Genomic DNA, 24228 nt, shown 5'->3' with positions numbered 1-24228 from the left:
TTCAAAATATTAATAAAACACTTGGGTTTAAGTAAATATTGTATTAGCAGTTTTATTTTTAATTTATTTTGAAAGACTTTTGCCATTTTTGCTGCTTGTGTGAATACAATTTAAAACCAAATCATGAACATTTGAAAACAAATATGAAATAAATATTACATTTCACAAATGCATCACATTTTAAAACCTAAAAAATATTTGGACATGAACATTTTTGTGACAAATTCACTTATATTTATTTGGAAAATCATCCAGTAACAGTGTTGGATGCAAAACATAGCAGGGCGAAAAACTGGTCCATCTCGGGAGGTCAAAGTAAATATTGTATTCGCCCTTTAATTTTCCATTTATTTTGTAATAAATAAGTTTTGCAGTGTTTGCAGCCCTGAAATTGAGGAAATTGTGAATACAATTTAAAACCAATTAATGAAAATGATAAAGTTATAAATGTTTTAAAATTTGCATTGAAAAATCCAGTTTTAAGTGGGAAAAATTTATCATTTTGATTTGTGTTTTTATTTGCAGTACCACATCAACAAGCTGTCCATCATGTCTTCAGAGAATCACATGAACAACAGTGAGAAGGAGGTGGATGAGGTTGATGCAGCTCTCTCAGACCTGGAGATCACCCTGGAGGGAGGAAAGACGTCCAACACGCTGGTACTGAAACACTCCACCAAACCACACTGATATATGGCAGCCACACACAGGCCCTTTATCACACTTCTGCTTTGAAAATAACTTCTGCTGTAGACTTTATCAGGGATTGGCATGATTTATTGACGGATTATCACGACAACACAACAACCTCATCAAAATATTGTCATCTAAAAGTGTATGTGCAATACTTCACACCTGACCACCAAAGGTCTGACCACCTTTGTTAAAGAAATGCAAGAATATAATGCAAACAACATATCACATTAAAGAGCACTAGAATTAGACAAGCTCATGCAACATGAAACATTAATTATGAGTAAAGACTGCACAAATGAAACTACGTTTTGCACTGCTTTCAATATAACCTCCAAGTGTTAGATCAAAGGAAGATAAAGTCGATTATTCAGTAATAACTGGTTTGGTCATATTAAACGAGTCGTGTCCTCCGTGTTTGAATGCAGTGATGGGATTGCACTGTATTGCAGATGAAATTGGAGTTTAATCATAACAGACATTCCAACAAAATAAATAAAATTAAAATGTGTATTCAGGTTATTTTTATCTTAAGCATCATGCAGCTGTTCTGTGGTTTGTGAATATAAGACATCTGTAAGGTTTGACATTGTTACTCCAACAACTTTATTTATAACTTTATTAATGCACTTTGTGTTCTCAGGGTGACATCACATCCATTCCTGAACTGGCCGACAATGTAAAAGTCTTCAAGTGAGTTGAAGTTGGAGAAATGTTGAGATTTATTGATTTTGGTCTCAAATGCCTTTATTATTGTAAATAAAAAAAGGCCTGTTGCCATATGTAGCATATAGACTATGTATTAGTCTGTTAAAAGTCTAAATTCTGTCATTTCCACAACACTATTAGCAACAAAAAAGGGAAGTGGTTGAAATGCTAGTGGCAAAGAAATTACACTCTGCAGATTTTTATAATGTGCTTGTATTGTGTTGAAGAACATGTTTTCATTTGTTTCACTGTATTGGCCTGGATAGCATTGAAAGAGAGTGTGTGGAAGATCTGATCTTTACTTTCAGAGAGAGAATAATCTCTCATCAGAGTCATTCCCCTTTCGCTTATACCTCAGACCAAAGAAACTCACTCTGAAAGGATACAAGCAGTACTGGTGCACGTTCAAAGACATCACAATCTCCTGCTACAAGAGCCGCGAGGAGGCCCACGGCACGCCGGCGCACCAGATGAACCTGAGAGGTGAGCGCTCGCTACAGACACATGATGCGCTGGTGTAAAGCGTGTTTACTCGGGGTGTGAATCTTTTGGTGCCTCACGATTTGATTAAAATTGTTTCTTGAGGTCACGATATGATTAAACAATCGATTCTCCAGTTTGAATCAAATTTCGATTTGAGATATGCATAGATTTGATTTGTGTTACTTTTCCTATTTGACTGTGGTAGACATTCGAAAAAAAATCCCACTGAATTAAATGTGAACCTTGAAATGTATTTATTTATTTTTTCTCATTTTATTCAACCCAATATTATAAAACAAATGCTGACTGCGATCATTACACACATGCCTGGCAGTCTTCTGTAATCAAGCAAGACAGGCAATTTTATTTTATTTTTGATATTAAAAATCAGAACAAAGAAGCAAATAACAAACAATAAGACAAATAAAATAAAAGGTACAGTAGCCTAGATTTATTCAAAATGTAGTAAGAAATACTACAGAAATTGAATAATCAAATGAAAAAATTAAACACTCTTTTAATTAAATAAAAAATTATTCATATTAAATATACAGAAATTATTCACTCAAAAGCAGTGAGTGATTTTTTTTTCTTTGTTAATATTACTAAAACAGATGGCTACAGTTTGAGGCTGCTGTCCCTTTAAGAAATGCACATATCTAATATACGGTTACACATCTGAGTTTCTCTTGTTTATGCATTTTAACATAATTGTGTGTGTATTTGACCATGCAAATGCAATAAGCTGTGAAACACTCTAACGTGTCAATAGAGTACTGCGACATTAAAGAAGTGTAAAACTTTAGAAAATCGATTTTTTTTATTTATTTATTTATTTATTTTTCATTTTAAAAACCGATGCGAATCGTGATTCATATGTGTATCCATTCCCCCCCCCCCACCCTAGTGTTTACCACACTGTTTCTCATCTGCTGTTTCTCTGTAGGCTGTGAAGTCACACCAGATGTGAACATCTCCGGTCAGAAATTCAACATCAAGTTGCTAATTCCTGTAGCAGATGGTATGAATGAGATCTGGCTGCGGTGTGATACTGTGAGTGAGATTTCTATTGTTTATCCACACATTATTATTATTGTATAATAAATCACCTCACATCTTCAGGTGTCTTTAAAAAGGAAAAGTGACACGTTGCTTTACTTGTTACTTCAAGTAATTATACAAAATGTGATCCGACCCCAGCACACTAAGCAGGGTTATTATATGTAAATAAATCTAAAGCCAAAAAGCATTACTTGACATATAATAAACTTTGACTAACATAAAATTAAAAAAAACTGGAAGGCTGGAATACACTACATGACTTTTGCTGATTTGCAGTCTGGATGAGTTGACAATAGTTGCTGAAGGTCTGTTTCAGTCTACAGATTTATGGTCAGTCAGAGCTGACAGATTTCAGAAAATTGCCCAGTGTATGATGGTCACAGAACCCAGTCGTTTTAGCTTCAGACTGTGGCGCAGTTGGAGGAAATCATATGAGAAGACATATGGTAGTGTACAACACGTCACTACTGAAACCACAGCTGTCCTTCATCCATCAGTGTTGCAATTAGTGTTGCAAAAATCTGGGAATTTTCAAAACTGGAAACTTTTCATGGGAATTAATGGGAATAAACAGGGAATTTGCAAAATTGCCAGTTAGTCTATAACAGGGTACTTAAATGTAGTTGAAAAAAAAAAAAAAAACATCTTGCAGCATAATTTTGGTTAAAACAACCATATTTAATGCAATTTTAGTTGAATTTTTAACTGCACATTCATTCCTCAGTCACATTATTTCATGTTATGACCAAACAAAATGTTTGTATTTGTTTTTATATAATACATTTTATATAAATATTATAGATTTATATAATTTTCCCAAAATTTCCTATTAATTCCCATAAATTCCTGTTAAGTTTCCAAATTGGAATATTTCCAAAATTCCCCAGGTTAAGTTCCTGTGGAAAGTTTTCTGGAAATTTACTGGAAACTTTTGCCACCCTAGTTGCAATAAAATACAAAAGTAAATTAACAGAACAGTCATAACAAATTAGCTTTGATGTTTGACTCATCTGCACAGATAAATAACTGACTGCACCATACACTGACCGCGTCTGCCCAAACAAGACTCATTTTTCTCTTGTGCAACTCAGAGTCGCTACAACAACTACTGCGTTCATCTCCTGTGCATCCATGTTTGTTTTATCTCTCATCTGTCTCTTCGAACGAGGAGTGATTTGAAGGTCTGGTAGTTTATAATCCTCGTTTAGTGTATGATGACCGGTTTTTCTCTGTAACCATTTACAAAGTCTGCAAGTGTATGAGTTTTAAAATCAGTTCAGATTTTAAGTCATTTAGTGTATTTCAACATTTAGTAACATTTCTCATTTTCATTTAGTCTAATTTAATGCAGTATTATTTTAATTAAAAATAAATAAATAAATAAAAATATTAAAAGTACTATAATAGCATCTCAGTGATAGTAAAGTAACACTGCCACTCTGTCGTCTGATCCCTGTCCTTCAGGAGAAGCAGTACGCTCAGTGGATGGCAGCTTGTCGTTTGGCCTCCAAGGGGAAGACGATGGCAGACAGTTCCTACAACTTGGAGGTCCAGAACATTCTGTCCTTCCTGAAGATGCAGCACATGAACCCTGATCCTCAGATCATAGAGCCCATCACCACCGACATCAACCCCGAGTGTCTGGTGTCACCACGATACCTGAAGAAATACAAGAACAAGCAGGTAACAATGCATGGTCATAAACAGCAGTATATCAAATATTACATGTAGCACTGAGCCCTACTTGGTAAATGGTAAGGGTAAATAATTATTTTTTTAGGTCACACTTAAGATTAGGGTCCAATTCTCACTATTAACTACGACTTTTGCCTTAATAAACTCCTAATTACTGTTTATTAATAGCTAGTAAGGTTAAGTTTAGATATTGGGTAGGATTAAGGGATGTAGAATAAGGTCTTGCAGAATAAGGCATTAATATGTGCTTTATAAGCTCTAATAAACAGCCAATATCATAGTAATATGCATGATAATAATCAACTAGTTCATAGTGAGAACTGGACCCTAAACTAAAGTGTTACTTTTTCTAAACGAATGCGCTGAAGACAATTTTGCATTGCAGGGCGTCTGGTGAAAATTTTCAAAAGAATGTCTTTTTTGTCATACTTGATTCAAAAACAAGAGAAAAGTGAAAGTATGTAGGGAGTGAACGTGTGTGGGAGTCAACAGACGGCTCCTGTGTGCCGCTGGTGTCGTCTTACAGTGGCCCTGGACTCAATCCAGCCTCTGTGATGCTGGGGGATGGTGGGCTTCCTGTCCTCCCATCTCACTTGCTCCCCCACCAGCTTATCGCTGGAAGAAAGTTTGAGGAGTTGGGGTGGGGTCTTCAGAAACAGGCGGGAAGAACATACAGGAAACAAGCCTTGCCTGGGAATGTGGAGAGGGAGTCTGGGAAGAAGACAGCAGATTGTAATGTGAGAGCGACGTTTGAGTTCAGATGGTTCCTGAACGCTATCCATGCATTACAAGCTCCAAGTCTTTTCTTCAAAGGCTTCCTCTGGGACTTTACTCCCAGAGGACGTGGGACTGAAAACACTCGCTTTGGGAAACAAGGATAGATGACTTTCTCACTTCCAGACTTGTTAAACTCAACAAGACCAGCAAAGCGGATGTAGTCATCCGAATGGTGGGGAGGACCCTCCAGTGTTCTTGGGTTTTAAGCATGTGTGGCGCCACCTTGTGGAGTCAAGGCTGTATGGTTTGAAGTGGGATGAAAAATGTCCAGGTTAATCATAAACTACAGCTCAGCCATGAACTTTGGACCACTTTTATATGTTTAAAACCCTACAGTTTCTAGACTAAACCTGTTGATTTGTGCTCAGCACAAAAGATTAAAGCACATTACTTTTATTTCTTTATAATTCATTATTTGTTTTTGTTTTTTTATTTTGAGCTTGATGAACGAACCAAAAGATTTAAAAAACTACAAGAGAGAGGCTCGTTGACGAACTTTGATGTTGGCTTGGCAAAGCCTAGTTTGAAAGTTTCAAAAACTTTTAAAAGCTTGAAGGTTTTACTAATACATTTCAAACTACTTCAGATAACATTGGAAGCCTCATTAAAAAAGCCATCTATAGTTGTTGATTGGCATTGTTAACGTGTTGCTGGCATGTTCTTATATTTTGTTAGCATGCTTTTGCATATTTTGTTATATGTATCTGAGTGCGGCGTAGTTTAACACATTGCTAAAATGTTTTAGCTCATTTTTAGCATGCTTCTAGCGTTTTTAGATCGTTCCTAGTACAAATATATATAGTTTCTAGCATTTTTTAGCATGTTTATAGCATGATTTACCATGTTTGTCCTTTGTCCTTGTCCATGGCTATTTATTAAGCTTTGCTGGTGATAATAAGTTTTGACCATCTCAATGAAAGTTTATGGAAATTTGGGCCTGTTTGGAAGTCCGACACTGGAATTTTGAAAGTCAGATCTGTTAGAAAAGATGTGGCGTACCGAGTTAGAGCATCTTGAAGCTCTGCGCCAAGTTTGGTGGTCATAGCTTGAAATATATAGGTTGTGTAACTGTTAGAAATTTGGTCTTTAAGAAGAATAGTTTATCAGCATGTTGGATTTTTCAAGCCAACATAATAAACCATAAGATTTATTAAATGATTCAGTCTTACATCAGTGCAGATAAAGCTTGAACTGAGTTTTCCCATTGTAATCAGTGAGGATGAATCTACACTAGGCCCAACTTCCACACAGTTTGTAGTCTTCTGCTTGGTTTCAGTTCAACGGTATAGCAGCATCTCTGTTAATCGACACATTTCTGCGTCTGCACAGTATGCACGGTCAATCCGCCTGGACTGAATGTGATCCCAGTGTCGGCGTCTCGTGCGTGTTCCTCTGCTCTCTCCTGTCCAGCTGCCTAAAGTGAACCTCCCCTGCTGTATACTCACATGTGCACCCTGCCCCTTTCTCTCTCTGTACATTAACGGTTATTGTTATTCTGCTTGTTTACGGCATTGTTCATTTATTTGCTTTTCCCTTGTTTCCTCTCTGTGTTCCTCTTCCTGTTTCCACCCTCCTCAGCCAGGCTTTGTCAGGGACTTGGTAAGTCACTCGTTTGACAGCTGGTAAATGTCCATGACCCACTAACACTGGTGCTGTGTCTTACTCCAGTAATCCTTCCATTAACCACTTTACTGTTATTGCTGTACTGTTAAAGCTCACATTTCAAGTTTGTTTTTAACATTTAAAGATCATGTTTTGAGTCACTGGTGTCTCCCCCAGAACAGCTGTTTGCCTAACTGATGTTGAGTGATGTTGACTGCTGTAAAAACTTTCATTTCATGAATATTTTAGAAATATTCAAATGAATATAGAAGCAACTTGTAGTCTCATGACTTGAACTTATGATGTCATATTAAACTGTAATATTGTCAGTCTTATTTTTTATAATTCAAGCATGATTATATCCCTAAATATAATAATATTGTTATTATTATTATTATTATCATCATCATTTTTTATTATTACAATTATAGTTTTGTGATATTAATTTAGGTGACAAAATGCTGTTTTCTACAGCCTCTGAAGGGACATGGTGATGGTAAGAAAAGAGATGGGAGCAAAAATTATACTCAAATGTTTCTCGAGGGAATCCGAGAAATTGAGTTTTTTTTTTGTGAAATGCAATAGTTTTGAGTGAGAATGTAAAGTTTTTTGGGGAAATGCAATAGTTTTGAGTGAGAATGTAAAGGTTTTTGGGGAAATGCAATAGTTTTGAGTGAGAATGTAAAGGTTTTTGGGGAAATGCAATAGTTTTGAGTGAGAATGTAAAGGTTTTTGGGGAAACGCAATAGTTTTGAGTGAGAATGTAAAGGTTTTTGGGGAAACGCAATAGTTTTGAGTGAGAATGGAAAGGTTTTTGGGGAAATGTAATAGTTTTGAGTGAGAATGTAAAGGTTTTTGGGGAAACGCAATAGTTTTGAGTGAGAATGGAAAGGTTTTTGGGGAAATGTAATAGTTTTGAGTGAGAATGGAAAAGTTTTTGGGGAAATGCAATAGTTTTGAGTGAGAATGTAAAGGTTTTTGGGGAAATGCAATAGTTTTGAGTGAGAATGGAAAGGTTTTTGGGGAAATGCAATAGTTTTGAGTGAGAATGGAAAGGTTTTTGGGGAAATGCAATAGTTTTGAGTGAGAATGTAAAGGTTTTTGGGGAAACGCAATAGTTTTGAGTGAGAATGGAAAAGTTTTTGGGGAAATGCAATAGTTTTGAGTGAGAATGGAAAGGTTTTTGGGGAAACGCAATAGTTTTGAGTGAGAATGTAAAGGTTTTTGGGGAAATGCAATAGTTTTGAGTGAGAATGGAAAGGTTTTTGGGGAAATGCAATAGTTTTGAGTGAGAATGTAAAGGTTTTTGGGGAAACGCAATAGTTTTGAGTGAGAATGTAAAGGTTTTTGGGGAAATACAATAGTTTTGAGTGAGAATGGAAAAGTTTTTGGGGAAATGCAATAGTTTTGAGTGAGAATGGAAAGGTTTTTGGGGAAACGCAATAGTTTTGAGTGAGAATGTAAAGGTTTTTGGGGAAATGCAATAGTTTTGAGTGAGAATGGAAAGGTTTTTGGGGAAATTCAATAGTTTTGAGTGAGAATGTAAAGTTTTTTGGGGAAACGAAATAGTTTTGAGTGAGAATGTAAAGGTTTTTGGGGAAACGCAATAGTTTTGAGTGAGAATGGAAAGGTTTTTGGGGAAACGCAATAGTTTTGAGTGAGAATGGAAAGGTTTTTGGGGAAATGCAATAGTTTTGAGAGAGAATGGAAAGGTTTTTGGGGAAATGCAATAGTTTTGAGTGAGAATGGAAAGGTTTTTGGGGAAACGAAATAGTTTTGAGTGAGAATGTAAAGGTTTTTGGGGAAATGCAATAGTTTTGAGTGAGAATGGAAAGGTTTTTGGGGAAACGAAATAGTTTTGAGTGAGAATGTAAAGGTTTTTGGGGAAATGCAATAGTTTTGAGTGAGAATGGAAAGGTTTTGGGGGAAATGCAATAGTTTTGAGTGAGAATGGAAAGGTTTTTGGGGAAACGCAATAGTTTTGAGTGAGAATGGAAAGGTTTTTGGGGAAATGCAATAGTTTTGAGTGAGAATGGAAAGGTTTTTGGGGAAATGCAATAGTTTTGAGTGAGAATGGAAAGGTTTTTGGGGAAACGCAATAGTTTTGAGTGAGAATGGAAAGGTTTTTGGGGAAATGCAATAGTTTTGAGTGAGAATGGAAAGGTTTTTGGGGAAATGCAATAGTTTTGAGTGAGAATGGAAAGGTTTTTGGGGAAACGCAATAGTTTTGAGTGAGAATGGAAAGGTTTTTGGGGAAACGCAATAGTTTTGAGTGAGAATGTAAAGATTTTTGAGGAAACGCAATAGTTTTGAGTGAGAATGTAAAGGTTTTTGGGGAAATGCAATAGTTTTGCGTGAGAATGTAACGTTTTTTTGGTGAAACGCAATAGTTTTGAGTGAGAATGTAACGTTTTGGGGGAAATGCAATAGTTTTGTGAGAATGTAAAGGTTTTTGGGGAAACGCGATAGTTTTGAGTGAGAATGTAAAGATTTTTGAGGAAACGCAATATTTTTGAGTGAGAATGTAAAGATTTTTGAGGAAACTCAATAGTTTTGAGTGAGAATGGAAAGGTTTTTGGGGAAATGCAATAGTTTTGAGTGAGAATGGAAAGGTTTTTGGGGAAACGCAATAGTTTTGAGTGAGAATGGAAAGGTTTTTGGGGAAATGCAATAGTTTTGAGTGAGAATGGAAAGGTTTTTGGGGAAACGCAATAGTTTTGAGTGAGAATGGAAAGGTTTTTGGGGAAATGCAATAGTTTTGAGTGAGAATGGAAAGGTTTTTGGGGAAACGCAATAGTTTTGAGTGAGAATGGAAAGGTTTTTGGGGAAATGCAATAGTTTTGAGTGAGAATGGAAAGGTTTTTGGGGAAATGCAATAGTTTTGAGTGAGAATGGAAAGGTTTTTGGGGAAACGCAATAGTTTTGAGTGAGAATGGAAAGGTTTTTGGGGAAACGCAATAGTTTTGAGTGAGAATGTAAAGATTTTTGAGGAAACGCAATAGTTTTGAGTGAGAATGTAAAGGTTTTTGGGGAAATGCAATAGTTTTGCGTGAGAATGTAACGTTTTTTTGGTGAAACGCAATAGTTTTGAGTGAGAATGTAACGTTTTGGGGGAAATGCAATAGTTTTGTGAGAATGTAAAGGTTTTTGGGGAAACGCGATAGTTTTGAGTGAGAATGTAAAGATTTTTGAGGAAACGCAATATTTTTGAGTGAGAATGTAAAGATTTTTGAGGAAACTCAATAGTTTTGAGTGAGAATGTAAAGATTTTTGAGGAAACGCAATAGTTTTGAGTGAGAATTTAAAGGTTTTTGGGGAAATGCAATAGTTTTGAGTGAGAATGTAACGTTTTTTTGGGGGAAACGCAATAGTTTTGCGTGAGAATGTAAAGTTTTTTGGGGAAATGCAATAGTTTTGAGTGAGAATGTAAAGGTTTTTGGGGGAAATGCAATAGTATTGAGTGAGAATGTAAAGGTTTTTGGGGAAACGCAATAGTTTTGAGTGAGAATGTAAAGTTTTTTGGGGAAACGCAATAGTTTTGCGTGAGAATGTAAAGTTTTTTGGGGAAATGCAATAGTTTTGAGTGAGAATGTAAAGGTTTTTGGGGGAAATGCAATAGTATTGAGTGAGAATGTAAAGGATTTTGGGGAAACGCAATAGTTTTGAGTGAGAATGGAAAGGTTTTTGGGGAAATGCAATAGTTTTGAGTGAGAATGTAAAGGTTTTTGGGGAAACGCAATAGTTTTGAGTGAGAATGGAAAGGTTTTTGGGGAAATGCAATAGTTTTGAGTGAGAATGGAAAGGTTTTTGGGGAAATACAATAGTTTTGAGTGAGAATGTAAAGGTTTTTGGGGAAACGCAATAGTTTTGAGTGAGAATGTAAAGATTTTTGGGGAAACGCAATAGTTTTGAGTGAGAATGGAAAGGTTTTTGGGGAAATGCAATAGTTTTGAGTGAGAATGGAAAGGTTTTTGGGGAAACGCAATAGTTTTGAGTGAGAATGTAAAGATTTTTGAGGAAACACAATAGTTTTGAGTGAGAATGTAAAGGTTTTTGGGGAAATGCAATAGTTTTGCGTGAGAATGTAACGTTTTTTTGGTGAAACGCAATAGTTTTGAGTGAGAATGTAACGTTTTGGGGGAAATGCAATAGTTTTGTGAGAATGTAAAGGTTTTTGGGGAAACGCGATAGTTTTGAGTGAGAATGTAAAGATTTTTGAGGAAACGCAATAGTTTTGAGTGAGAATGTAAAGATTTTTGAGGAAACGCAATAGTTTTGAGTGAGAATGTAAAGGTTTTTGGGGAAATGCAATATATTTGCGTGAGAATTTAAATTTTTTGGGGGAAATGCAATAGTTTTGAGTGAGAATTTAAATTTTTTGGGGGGAAATGCAATAGTTTTGAGTGAGTTTGTAAAGTTTTTTGGGGAAATGCAATAGTTTTGAGTGAGAATGTAAAGTTTTGGGGGAAATGCAATAGTTTTGAGTGAGAATGTAAAGTTTTTTGGGGAAACGCAATAGTTTTGAGTAAGAATGTAAAGTTTTTTGGGGAAACGCAATAGTTTTGAGTGAGAATGTAAAGGTTTTTGGGAAATGCAATAGTTTTGCATGAGAATGTAACGTTTTTTGGGGGGAAACGCAATAGTTTTGAGTGAGAATGGAAAGGTTTTTGGGGAAACGCAATAGTTTTGAGTGAGAATGGAAAGGTTTTTGGGGAAATGCAATAGTTTTGAGTGAGAATGGAAAGGTTTTTGGGGAAATGCAATAGTTTTGAGTGAGAATGTAAAGTTTTGGGGGAAACGCAATAGTTTTGAGTGAGAATGGAAAGGTTTTTGGGGAAATGCAATAGTTTTGAGTGAGAATGGAAAGGTTTTTGGGGAAATGCAATAGTTTTGAGTGAGAATGTAAAGTTTTGGGGGAAATGCAATAGTTTTGAGTGAGAATGTAAAGGTTTTTGGGGAAACGCAATAGTTTTGAGTGAGAATGGAAAGGTTTTTGGGGAAATGCAATAGTTTTGAGTGAGAATGGAAAGGTTTTTGGGGAAATGCAATAGTTTTGAGTGAGAATGTAAAGTTTTGGGGGAAATGCAATAGTTTTGAGTGAGAATGTAAAGTTTTTTGGGGAAACGCAATAGTTTTGAGTGAGAATGTAAAGATTTTTGAGGAAACACAATAGTTTTGAGTGAGAATGTAAAGGTTTTTGGGGAAATGCAATATATTTGCGTGAGAATTTAAATTTTTGGGGGGAAATGCAATAGTTTTGAGTGAGAATTTAAATTTTTGGGGGGAAATGCAATAGTTTTGAGTGAGTTTGTAAAGTTTTTTGGGGAAATGCAATAGTTTTGAGTGAGAATGTAAAGTTTTGGGGGAAATGCAATAGTTTTGAGTGAGAATGTAAAGTTTTTTGGGGAAACGCAATAGTTTTGAGTGAGAATGGAAAGGTTTTTGGGGAAACGCGATAGTTTTGAGTGAGAATGTAAAGTTTTTTGGGGAAACGCAATAGTTTTGAGTAAGAATGTAAAGTTTTTTGGGGAAACGCAATAGTTTTGAGTGAGAATGTAAAGGTTTTTGGGAAATGCAATAGTTTTGCATGAGAATGAAACGTTTTTTGGGGGGAAACGCAATAGTTTTGAGTGAGAATGTAACGTTTTGGGGGAAATGCAATAGTTTTGTGAGAATGTAAAGGTTTTTGGGGAAATGCAATAGTTTTGCGTGAGAATGTAACGTTTTTTTGGTGAAACGCAATAGTTTTGAGTGAGAACGTAACGTTTTGGGGGAAATGCAATAGTTTTGAGTGAGAATGTAAAGGTTTTTGGGGAAATGCGATAGTTTTGAGTGAGAATGTAAAGGTTTTTGGGGAAATACAATAGTTTTGAGTGAGAATGTAACGTTTTGGGGGAAATGCAATAGTTTTGAGTGAGAATGTAAAGGTTTTTGGGGAAATGCGATAGTTTTGAGTGAGAATGTAAAGGTTTTTGGGGAAATACAATAGTTTTGAGTGAGAATGTAAAGGTTTTTGGGGAAATACAATAGTTTTGAGTGAGAATGTAACGTTTTGGGGGAAATGCAATAGTATTGAGTGAGAATGTAAAGGTTTTTGGGGAAACGCAATAGTTTTGAGTGAGAATGTAAAGTTTTTTGGGGAAACGCAATAGTTTTGCGTGAGAATGTAAAGTTTTTTGGGGAAATGCAATAGTTTTGAGTGAGAATGTAAAGGTTTTTGGGGGAAATGCAATAGTATTGAGTGAGAATGTAAAGGATTTTGGGGAAACGCAATAGTTTTGAGTGAGAATGGAAAGGTTTTTGGGGAAATGCAATAGTTTTGAGTGAGAATGTAAAGGTTTTTGGGGAAACGCAATAGTTTTGAGTGAGAATGGAAAGGTTTTTGGGGAAATGCAATAGTTTTGAGTGAGAATGGAAAGGTTTTTGGGGAAATACAATAGTTTTGAGTGAGAATGTAAAGGTTTTTGGGGAAACGCAATAGTTTTGAGTGAGAATGTAAAGATTTTTGGGGAAACGCAATAGTTTTGAGTGAGAATGGAAAGGTTTTTGGGGAAATGCAATAGTTTTGAGTGAGAATGGAAAGGTTTTTGGGGAAACGCAATAGTTTTGAGTGAGAATGTAAAGATTTTTGAGGAAACACAATAGTTTTGAGTGAGAATGTAAAGGTTTTTGGGGAAATGCAATAGTTTTGCGTGAGAATGTAACCTTTTTGGTGAAACGCAATAGTTTTGAGTGAGAATGTAACGTTTTGGGGGAAATGCAATAGTTTTGTGAGAATGTAAAGGTTTTTGGGGAAACGCGATAGTTTTGAGTGAGAATGTAAAGATTTTTGAGGAAACGCAATAGTTTTGAGTGAGAATGTAAAGATTTTTGAGGAAACGCAATAGTTTTGAGTGAGAATGTAAAGGTTTTTGGGGAAATGCAATATATTTGCGTGAGAATTTAAATTTTTTGGGGGAAATGCAATAGTTTTGAGTGAGAATTTAAATTTTTTGGGGGGAAATGCAATAGTTTTGAGTGAGTTTGTAAAGTTTTTTGGGGAAATGCAATAGTTTTGAGTGAGAATGTAAAGTTTTGGGGGAAATGCAATAGTTTTGAGTGAGAATGTAAAGTTTTTTGGGGAAACGCAATAGTTTTGAGTAAGAATGTAAAGTTTTTTGGGGAAACGCAATAGTTTTGAGTGAGAATGTAAAGGTTTTTGGGAAATGCAATAGTTTTGCATGAGAATGTAACGTTTTTTGGGGGGAAACGCAATAGTTTTGAGTGAGAATGGAAAGGTTTTTGGGGAAACGCAATAGTTTTGAGTGAGAATGGAAAGGTTTTTGGGGAAATGCAATAGTTTTGAGTGAGAATGGAAAGGTTTTTGGGGAAATGCAATAGTTTTGAGTGAGAATGTAAAGTTTTGGGGGAAACGCAATAGTTTTGAGTGAGAATGGAAAGGTTTTTGGGGAAATGCAATAGTTTTGAGTGAGAATGGAAAGGTTTTTGGGGAAATGCAATAGTTTTGAGTGAGAATGTAAAGTTTTGGGGGAAATGCAATAGTTTTGAGTGAGAATGTAAAGGTTTTTGGGGAAACGCAATAGTTTTGAGTGAGAATGGAAAGGTTTTTGGGGAAATGCAATAGTTTTGAGTGAGAATGGAAAGGTTTTTGGGGAAATGCAATAGTTTTGAGTGAGAATGTAAAGTTTTGGGGGAAATGCAATAGTTTTGAGTGAGAATGTAAAGTTTTTTGGGGAAACGCAATAGTTTTGAGTGAGAATGTAAAGATTTTTGAGGAAACACAATAGTTTTGAGTGAGAATGTAAAGGTTTTTGGGGAAATGCAATATATTTGCGTGAGAATTTAAATTTTTGGGGGAAATGCAATAGTTTTGAGTGAGAATTTAAATTTTTGGGGGAAATGCAATAGTTTTGAGTGAGTTTGTAAAGTTTTTTGGGGAAATGCAATAGTTTTGAGTGAGAATGTAAAGTTTTGGGGGAAATGCAATAGTTTTGAGTGAGAATGTAAAGTTTTTTGGGGAAACGCAATAGTTTTGAGTGAGAATGGAAAGGTTTTTGGGGAAACGCGATAGTTTTGAGTGAGAATGTAAAGTTTTTTGGGGAAACGCAATAGTTTTGAGTAAGAATGTAAAGTTTTTTGGGGAAACGCAATAGTTTTGAGTGAGAATGTAAAGGTTTTTGGGAAATGCAATAGTTTTGCATGAGAATGAAACGTTTTTTGGGGGGAAACGCAATAGTTTTGAGTGAGAATGTAACGTTTTGGGGGAAATGCAATAGTTTTGTGAGAATGTAAAGGTTTTTGGGGAAATGCAATAGTTTTGCGTGAGAATGTAACGTTTTTTTGGTGAAACGCAATAGTTTTGAGTGAGAACGTAACGTTTTGGGGGAAATGCAATAGTTTTGAGTGAGAATGTAAAGGTTTTTGGGGAAATGCGATAGTTTTGAGTGAGAATGTAAAGGTTTTTGGGGAAATACAATAGTTTTGAGTGAGAATGTAACGTTTTGGGGGAAATGCAATAGTTTTGAGTGAGAATGTAAAGGTTTTTGGGGAAATGCGATAGTTTTGAGTGAGAATGTAAAGGTTTTTGGGGAAATACAATAGTTTTGAGTGAGAATGTAAAGGTTTTTGGGGAAATACAATAGTTTTGAGTGAGAATGTAAAGGTTTTTGGGGAAATACAATAGTTTTGAGTGAGAATGTAAAGGTTTTTGGGGAAATGCAATAGTTTTGCGTGAGAATGTAACGTTTTTTTGGTGAAACGCAATAGTTTTGAGTGAGAACGTAACGTTTTGGGGGAAATGCAATAGTTTTGAGTGAGAATGTAAAGGTTTTTGGGGAAATGCGATAGTTTTGAGTGAGAATGTAAAGGTTTTTGGGGAAATACAATAGTTTTGAGTGAGAATGTAACGTTTTGGGGGAAATGCAATAGTTTTGAGTGAGAATGTAAAGGTTTTTGGGGAAATGCGATAGTTTTGAGTGAGAATGTAAAGGTTTTTGGGGAAATACAATAGTTTTGAGTGAGAATGTAAAGGTTTTTGGGGAAATACAATAGTTTTGAGTGAGAACGTAACGTTTTGGGGGAAATGCAATAGTTTTGAGTGAGAATGTAAAGGTTTTTGGGGAAATGCGATAGTTTTGAGTGAGAATGTAAAGGTTTTTGGGGAAATACAATAGTTTTGAGTGAGAATGTAAAGGTTTTTGGGGAAATACAATAGTTTTGCATGAGAATGAAACGTTTTTTGGGGGGAAACGCAATAGTTTTGAGTGAGAATGTAACGTTTTGGGGGAAATGCAATAGTTTTGTGAGAATGTAAAGGTTTTTGGGGAAATGCAATAGTTTTGCGTGAGAATGTAACGTTTTTTTGGTGAAACGCAATAGTTTTGAGTGAGAACGTAACGTTTTGGGGGAAATGCAATAGTTTTGAGTGAGAATGTAAAGGTTTTTGGGGAAATGCGATAGTTTTGAGTGAGAATGTAAAGGTTTTTGGGGAAATACAATAGTTTTGAGTGAGAATGGAAAAGTTTTTGGGGAAATGCAATAGTTTTGAGTGAGAATGGAAAGGTTTTTGGGGAAACGCAATAGTTTTGAGTGAGAATGTAACGTTTTGGGGGAAATGCAATAGTTTTGAGTGAGAATGGAAAGGTTTTTGGGGAAACGCAATAGTTTTGAGTGAGAATGTAACGTTTTGGGGGAAATGCAATAGTATTGAGTGAGAATGTAAAGGTTTTTGGGGAAACGCAATAGTTTTGAGTGAGAATGTAAAGATTTTTGAGGAAACGCAATAGTTTTGAGTGAGAATGTAAAGATTTTTGAGGAAACGCAATAGTTTTGAGTGAGAATGTAAAGATTTTTGAGGAAACGCAATAGTTTTGAGTGAGAATGTAAAGGTTTTTGGGGAAATGCAATATATTTGCGTGAGAATTAAAATTTTTGGGGGGAAATGCAATAGTTTTGAGTGAGAATTTAAATTTTTTGGGGGAAATGCAATAGTTTTGAGTGAGTTTGTAAAGTTTTTTGGGGAAATGCAATAGTTTTGAGTGAGAATGTAAAGTTTTTGGGGAAATGCAATAGTTTTGAGTGAGAATGTAAAGTTTTTTGGGGAAACGCAATAGTTTTGAGTGAGAATGTAAAGGTTTTTGGGAAATGCAATAGTTTTGCATGAGAATGTAACGTTTTTTGGGGGGAAACGCAATAGTTTTGCGTGAGAATTTAAATTTTTTTGGGTAAAAGCAATAGTTTTGCTTGAGAATGTGGAGTTTTTTGGAGAGACGGAATAGCTCTGCGAGAGAATCCAAATGTTTTGCGAGCGAATGCAAAGTTTCTTGTGGATACGCAATCGTATTTCCAAGAAAACATAACGTTTCATGGGGAATGCAATAGTTTTGCAAGAGAATGCAAAGTTTCTCGGAGGAGTGCAATACTTTAAGCATTAAAATGTTTCTCTTGGTTTTTCCCATCATCATGTCCCCATAGGGGCTCCATAGTTTTTTACTGTAATCAACATATTATTTGTCTAATAGGATGTTTAAAATCTTACAGAAATCATTATTTGAAAGGGGCTTCTGTGTAATTGAAAGACCCTTTTAGGCGGTTTGTAGCATGTCAGCTGATCTGTTAGAAACTTTCATGAGGCAAGTCATTGATCAGTGGGAGACTCCAGTGACAGCACTCATTTCTTTGTGAAAATGTTTCATGTTGTGGGGAAATGGGGACTAAACAATGGTAGCTGGGATTGCAATGGCTTCTGTGTATGTATGTTAAGTCGCATGTGTAACAGATCATAAGGGATGCTTGAATAACAGGAGGCGTCTCATATGTTCACTGTGATATTACTGGTGATTGGATGCAGCAGTATCATATTGAAGTGTCTGGTGTTGCATTCTTCTCTGGGGTTGTTTCCTAATGACTCTCTCTGTACTTCTGCTTAAGTTATGATGGCTTGTAGCACTTGTTTATTAATATTCACATATGCATTATCCTCAGATTTCCGCCCGTATTCTGGAAGCTCATCAAAATGTGGCGCAGATGAGCCTCATTGAGGCCAAGATGCGTTTCATACAGGCATGGCAGTCCTTGCCAGAGTTTGGAATCACCCATTTTCTTGCCAAGTAAGTGTCTTCTAGAAAACCCGACGTTTCTGTCAGATATCTTGATCAAATGTTTGAGTGCCAATAAAAACAGACGTCCGCGTTGAAGGGATAGAAAGCTCTAGGACATGTTACTGTAACATGTCTTCCTCTTGATTTCTGTTGTTAATTGTGAAATTTCATCAAATTAGGTTTCAGGGGGGCAAGAAAGACGAGTTGATCGGCATCACCTACAACAGACTGATCCGTATGGATGCCAGCACAGGAGACGCCATCAAGACCTGGCGCTTCAGCAACATGAAACAGTGGAACGTCAACTGGGAGATTAAGATGGTAAGATGCTCTGTATGTTACGCCTTCATCCCATGATGCCATTGACTGTTGCTAATAATGGTGATGTAGTTGTGAACGAGGCTCAATGTCAATGGCCTAATTACATCATTTGTAACAATGGCTTGTGTTGTTCGAGGGTTAGTTCACCCAGAAATGAAAATTCTGTCATTTATTACTCACCCTTATGTCGTTCCACAACCGTAAGATATTCATTCATCTTCAGAACACAAATTAAGATATTTTTGATGAAATCTGAGAGCTTTCTGTCCCTCCACTGACAGCCTATGTGACTACCACTTTCATGCACTTTCAAAAACATCATTTACCACATTTACAAAATATGAATCTCCAACATGTTGACGTGAGAGCAGATGTTGCCTGAACAAAGTACTGCATAAATAAAGTGGTAAATTATGTTTTATGTTTTTTTTTTTTTTTTTACATAAACAAAGCGATTCATAACATTGAGGTTAAACCACTGGAGTCACATGGATTACTTTTATGATGTCTTTACTACCTTTCTGGACCTTGAAAATTGGTAGTTTCTTTGGATCGTTGGGCCAGAGAGCTCTCAGATTTCATCAAAAATATCTTAATTTGTGTTCTGAAGATGAACGAAGGTGTGAAACGACATGAGGGTGAGTAATTAATGACAGAATTTTCATTTTTGGGTGAACTAACCCTTGAATATGCTTGTTTTGATTGCAGAAGACCTGCTTTGTTATTTCACACAGTGTTATGTGGCTCAGAATCACAGTATGTTTGTGTCATGAGTCTAAAATGTGTCATGAGTACAAAATGGTAAAGCACTAATGGACATTTTGCTATAATGTTTATATTGCACTATGAAATATCCTGTTCAGGGCTCGACATTAAGACTCATCATGTGCTTGTTCTTTGGGCAAGTAAATCAGTCATTCACTTGTCTGAGTAAAAAAGTTGCTTGTCTGGAAAAAAGTATAACTTATTCTGAAACAATATTCTCATTAGTGTTGACATATCTAAATCTGCATATTTGTGATATTTACGCCACATATTTACTTTTATATGGGCATTTTTCCCTAATCTTATTAAATGTATGCTTCATATTTTATTCTTTATTATTAAATTTTTAAAATTACAACTGCATTTAATTATGTTATGAGATTGTTTTAAATATTTTTTAAAAATACAAATAAGAAATGTTGTGGAAAAAAATATACTTTTAAACATTAAACTAAACCGCCAGTAGGTGGCAGCAAGTGACCGTCTTAATGAGTGAGTCATTGAATCTTTGACTCAACCAATTTGCTGAAAACGCTGAATCTTTCAGTAAAGTGTTGCTGTGAGATGCGCTATGGTTCTGCTGTGATATCTATTTTCGCTGCTGAAACAGAACAAAAACAGCCAATATTGCGTATAAACTGTAAGTGACTTAATATTAACTGCTTGTTTATTGAACTGTTGTATGTCACATCTTCATTCGTGATGGTATTCAGGAAAAGAGCGCTCGTGGTCGTGTGATGTTGCATAACTGTATCATATGTTATAAATATAAGAACCCCACATTTTGAATTGTTACCGCACTATGTTAACTGAGTTTCTTTGTGTGTGCTGCGCTCAAGTGTTAATGTCCAGCCCTGCAGTTAAATTTAGTCTTCTGGCTGGTTTGGTTGCCAGAAATTCACCGTAAAAAAATATGTTGACAGTCATTTCCGAAATTGCACATGGCGTATTGGTGTATGCTTTACAAACATATATAAGTGTTGTAATGGTAATGTACCAAAATCTACTTTATACCTTAAAATTTACTGGTAACCACTGTAATAATGCTGGTGGCATAATCGAAAGCCACGTTCATCGCATAAAACATGGCCAAAACTCGCATAGGATAACACACACAACACTACTAAATAATGCAATACACCTGAATTACATAAGAGAAAATATAACGCCCTAATGAGAATAAACATTTAAAACTATTTCAAGTATAATCATATGTGATGGGAATGTCCTTTTTCAGTTTTTCAGCATGTATTCGGATGACAGAAGGTGTGCAGTAGATTGTGTGCAGCAGCTTTATCATGTTGTTCATTCAGAGGTGTCACACACGTCACCTTGAGCCCTTCGTTCTGCACACATGATCATCTGCTCTGTTCCCACGGCAGGTCACGGTGGAGTTTGCGGACGAGCCCAGTCTGGCGTTCATCTGTGCGGAGGTGGACTGCAAAGTGGTGCACGAGTTCATCGGCGGCTACATTTTCCTGTCCACGCGCGCCAAGGACCAGAACGAGTCTCTAGACGAGGAGATGTTCTACAAGCTGACCAGCGGCTGGGTCTGAGCGCCGCTCGCCGCGCCGCTTTATTCTTTTACTTTCACACTTCTTCTTTCTCCTTTAACCACTCCATCGTGGCCACATCGTAATAGTTTGAAAACGGAAACTTGTTTCTTTTTTAATTCAGTTTATGCGCATGAACGCGTTCATAACACTAGCCGAAGTGCCGAGCGAGGACGTTCTGAGACCGTGCAGCGGTTTACTGCTTCCCTCCAGAAATGATTTCATCGTCCAGATGAAGCAATAGCTATGACCTTTCACCCTGAATAGAGTACGCCAGCGAAAATGCCAATTATTTATTTGTCACTAACTTACGTTGCATCTCTCTGGGTAATTGTTGAATGTCGCGGTGCTCATTTGTGCCATCGTTCATGATAACTGTGTCACGTTAATGTGATGTCGTAGAGAAGGATTTACACTAGCTTCAATGTTGCTGCTTCTGACACTACAAAATCCAGTCGTTCGTTCATGTCTAAGCACTTCTAGCGTTTGACATTTCTGTCCTGTCATGTGTGTTCAACACTACATTTAATGACACAGATATTTTTTTTACACTATGAAGGAGAAGAATCGCCCACTTTTTTGTAGCAAACAGCTTGCGGTGAAGCAACATAGGAGAACATTATGAATCTGCTTTCCCACTGTAGGAAGTTTCTTTTTATTATTATTATTATTTTCCTATGAAGTCTGTTATTTTATTCCTCACTCTTTATTGTGAACCAGTATAGTATTATTCAAAAGCGTTTCTTTAATACGCACCAGCGATAGGTCACAAATCATGCGATTTTCTTTTTATTTCTTTCCAAAATGAAGGATAGCTAAATGAAGTATTAGATTTGTTTTGTATCTAATGTAAAAAACACAGGTTTTAAAACAGAAATTGTACAGTTATTTTGTTGCTGCTTTTTTCTGTCATTTTTTGGAAGTGTATTTTTTCCAGAAGAGAGGGAAAAAAAGCCATTTTTTGACATTTGAGGGTTGGTGCCTGTCGATCTTGGAAATATATATAAGTGCATATGAAGAAGTCTCAAGCTCCTGGCTGGAATAAATCATGTAGATTGTGCCATTCTTGATGTCTCGGGTGAGAAGGAGCTTTTTTATTTAGTTTCTCCTGCCTTAACTGATAAATATCCACCGCTGCGAGAACATATAGGCTTTAAGAGCGTGTGTCATACACTTCAACACTATCGAGCGCTCGGACGGCGCATCACTTCTTGTCAGTATTGTCTCATGATGTTCCCCGTATGAAGGTGGTTTCAGAGCCAGAAATGAAGACTATTATTATTTTTTTTCTGTTTATTTGGTTTCGTTTTCTCAGATGTCAGCAGTGCGTTGCATGGCCTGCTGTTTTAAGATTGTAAAAATGCCATTTACCTGACAAATAAATAAATAAAATCATTTTTATTTAAAATCTTAAGAGGATGATTCAACAGGCCTTTATTTCACATGGTTTTCCCATAAGCCATGCAGGCGGCAGTGACCCGTCTTCACCACAAGAGAGCAGTCTTGAAAAACCTTCATGGCTTGTCCTGAAAGATGCAACAGTTTAGATGAATTCTGAACCAAAGGTATTGCACAAGTCAAGCTTTTCAAGGGACTTGTGCAATACACAAAAATGAAAGTTCTCTCATCATTTACTCCCACTTCCTTTCTTCAGATAAACACAAATGAAGACTTTTAGGAAAATATTCCATCGCTGTGAGTATAAAGTAAGTGATTGATATTAACATTGATCATATCAGTGAAATGCTGATATTAAAATAGTATACTGTCATTCACTTGGACTCACAGAGATGGGTTATTTTTCTAAAAATCTTCATTTGTGTTCATCTCAAAAAAGTCATATGGTGATGACATGAGGATGACTGAATGATGAATTTTAATTTTGGGGTGGACTATCCCTTTAAATGTTGTTATTTAGGCATTTTGGTAGCAGCGTATTAATGAACAGAAAATGAAAGCGCAGCATTCTGTTTAAGCATTTGCTAATTGTTTTAAAAATAACCTTACAGAGAGTTTTTTAACCCTTATTTTGTACACTGTTTGTGTAAAACTGCAGCGCTGGGTATTTCTAACACGTTTCTGTCATGTTATGGTGCTGATGATTGATTGATCTGTTTAAAGGTTATTTAAAACACGTTAACAAGCCTCACCGATCAGCTGCAGGACGGGTGAAGAGAGCCGAAGTTCTGCGTAATCTTTATTTTAACCCATGATTATGAAGTGTCAGATTGTCTGAGTTTGATGTATGATTATTTTATTCTGTCACTGTGACCATAAATATGACACAACAAACTAGTTGATGTTCTTGGTCTTCTGTGACAGAGCTTTAACCAAAGACCTCCTCTGATCTGGAGATGTTTATGTGCTGTAAGAGCAGTCAAATAAATATACAAGAAAAAACTATTTTCCATTTTTGTTTAATCCTGCCTTTTCATCAAAATGTTCACTTTGACATGATATCTTGCATGCTGGTTATGCCAAACTGACCGATCTTCACATTTTCATTTGTAAATACATTATAATAAGACCTGATGGCTGCTGTCACTAGAAATTCACTTCAAAGAAATTCATATTTATTTGATCTAAATGATCACTGCTTGTCTTTTTTTACTTTCTAACTGCTTTATGGCATAATGTAGAGGAAATGTGTGCCATTTATAATTTTGTCTGATTGTTAGATCATATGGAGTATTAATTGGTGTTAACATATAACTAAATATAAATTATAAACCAATAATAAGCTTATTTGAGTTCATTTAAGAAATAGCAATTTTATTAACATATCCCTGCATGCATTTAACTACAAATAAATGTACCTTTCTTTAGAAATCCACACAACTTTAACAAGAATTAGATGCTCTCAACAACCCAGCTCTAGTGGTGAAGAATGGAAGTGCAAGGAAGGAGCGAGAGCTTCCCAAGAATGATGCAAAATAAATAAATAACTGATTCAAAAGTGCTTGAAATCACACACGAGCTCCTGAGGGGATTCTGACACATTCATACAAAAACTGCTAATTCTTGAAACTCTTGAGCTCAATGCATGGTCAGATCTATAATTATCTTGAATTAAGGAACACTTTCTTTAAATGATGAAGTTTGGTGTAATATGACACCGGTGGGTGTGGCCACACCTCCTCATGAAAGACCTTTGACCTAAAGACTGTCATTTCTGCATTATAAAGTTCAGTAAGTGTAAACAAATACTATTGTGAAAGGACCGGTTTAATTTGTTAAAGCAGATTAACATGGATAAAATGCAAAAAATAAAAAGTTTAGATGTCGCTGGCCCTCTGTGGCTGAACATGTGTATTAACCCTGTGAAATAAGTGTCTCTTTCTACCACAAACTGTGTGTTTTGAGAAAATATACACCAAATACAAAGCTTTAAAATATGGGTACATTTAAAGTGCCCTATTATGCTTTATCAGATATGATCTTTCATTCAGTGCGTGTAAGAGCTGTTTGTG

At 36.0% G+C, this 24228-nt stretch overlaps 1 protein-coding gene across 5 annotated transcripts in view; it reads left to right on the top strand.

The window, feature by feature from the left end:
• The window catches only part of fermt2 (FERM domain containing kindlin 2), a 68944-nt gene extending 46772 nt beyond the window's left edge, over positions 1–22172 (top strand). For 3 of the 5 annotated variants that reach the window (XM_067366614.1, XM_067366611.1, XM_067366612.1), the window contains 9 exons: positions 526–660; positions 1337–1386; positions 1760–1884; positions 2831–2937; positions 4411–4629; positions 6997–7017; positions 18004–18128; positions 18299–18440; positions 20588–22172. In XM_067366614.1, the coding sequence (XP_067222715.1) occupies positions 526–660; positions 1337–1386; positions 1760–1884; positions 2831–2937; positions 4411–4629; positions 6997–7017; positions 18004–18128; positions 18299–18440; positions 20588–20761 (1098 nt within the window). In that variant the 3' untranslated portion in view covers positions 20762–22172. The remainder of the gene's footprint in view (positions 1–525; positions 661–1336; positions 1387–1759; positions 1885–2830; positions 2938–4410; positions 4630–6996; positions 7018–18003; positions 18129–18298; positions 18441–20587) is intronic. The other 2 variants (XM_067366615.1, XM_067366613.1) reach the window with 1 other exon arrangement.
• The last annotated feature ends 2056 nt before the right edge of the window (positions 22173–24228 follow it).

Source organism: Chanodichthys erythropterus, chromosome 18 (genome assembly GCF_024489055.1).
Source record: "Chanodichthys erythropterus isolate Z2021 chromosome 18, ASM2448905v1, whole genome shotgun sequence".
Lineage (NCBI taxonomy): Eukaryota > Metazoa > Chordata > Actinopteri > Cypriniformes > Xenocyprididae > Chanodichthys > Chanodichthys erythropterus.
Note: the sequence above shows the minus strand (reverse complement) of the source record. Positions and strands in the feature narration are given on the sequence as shown.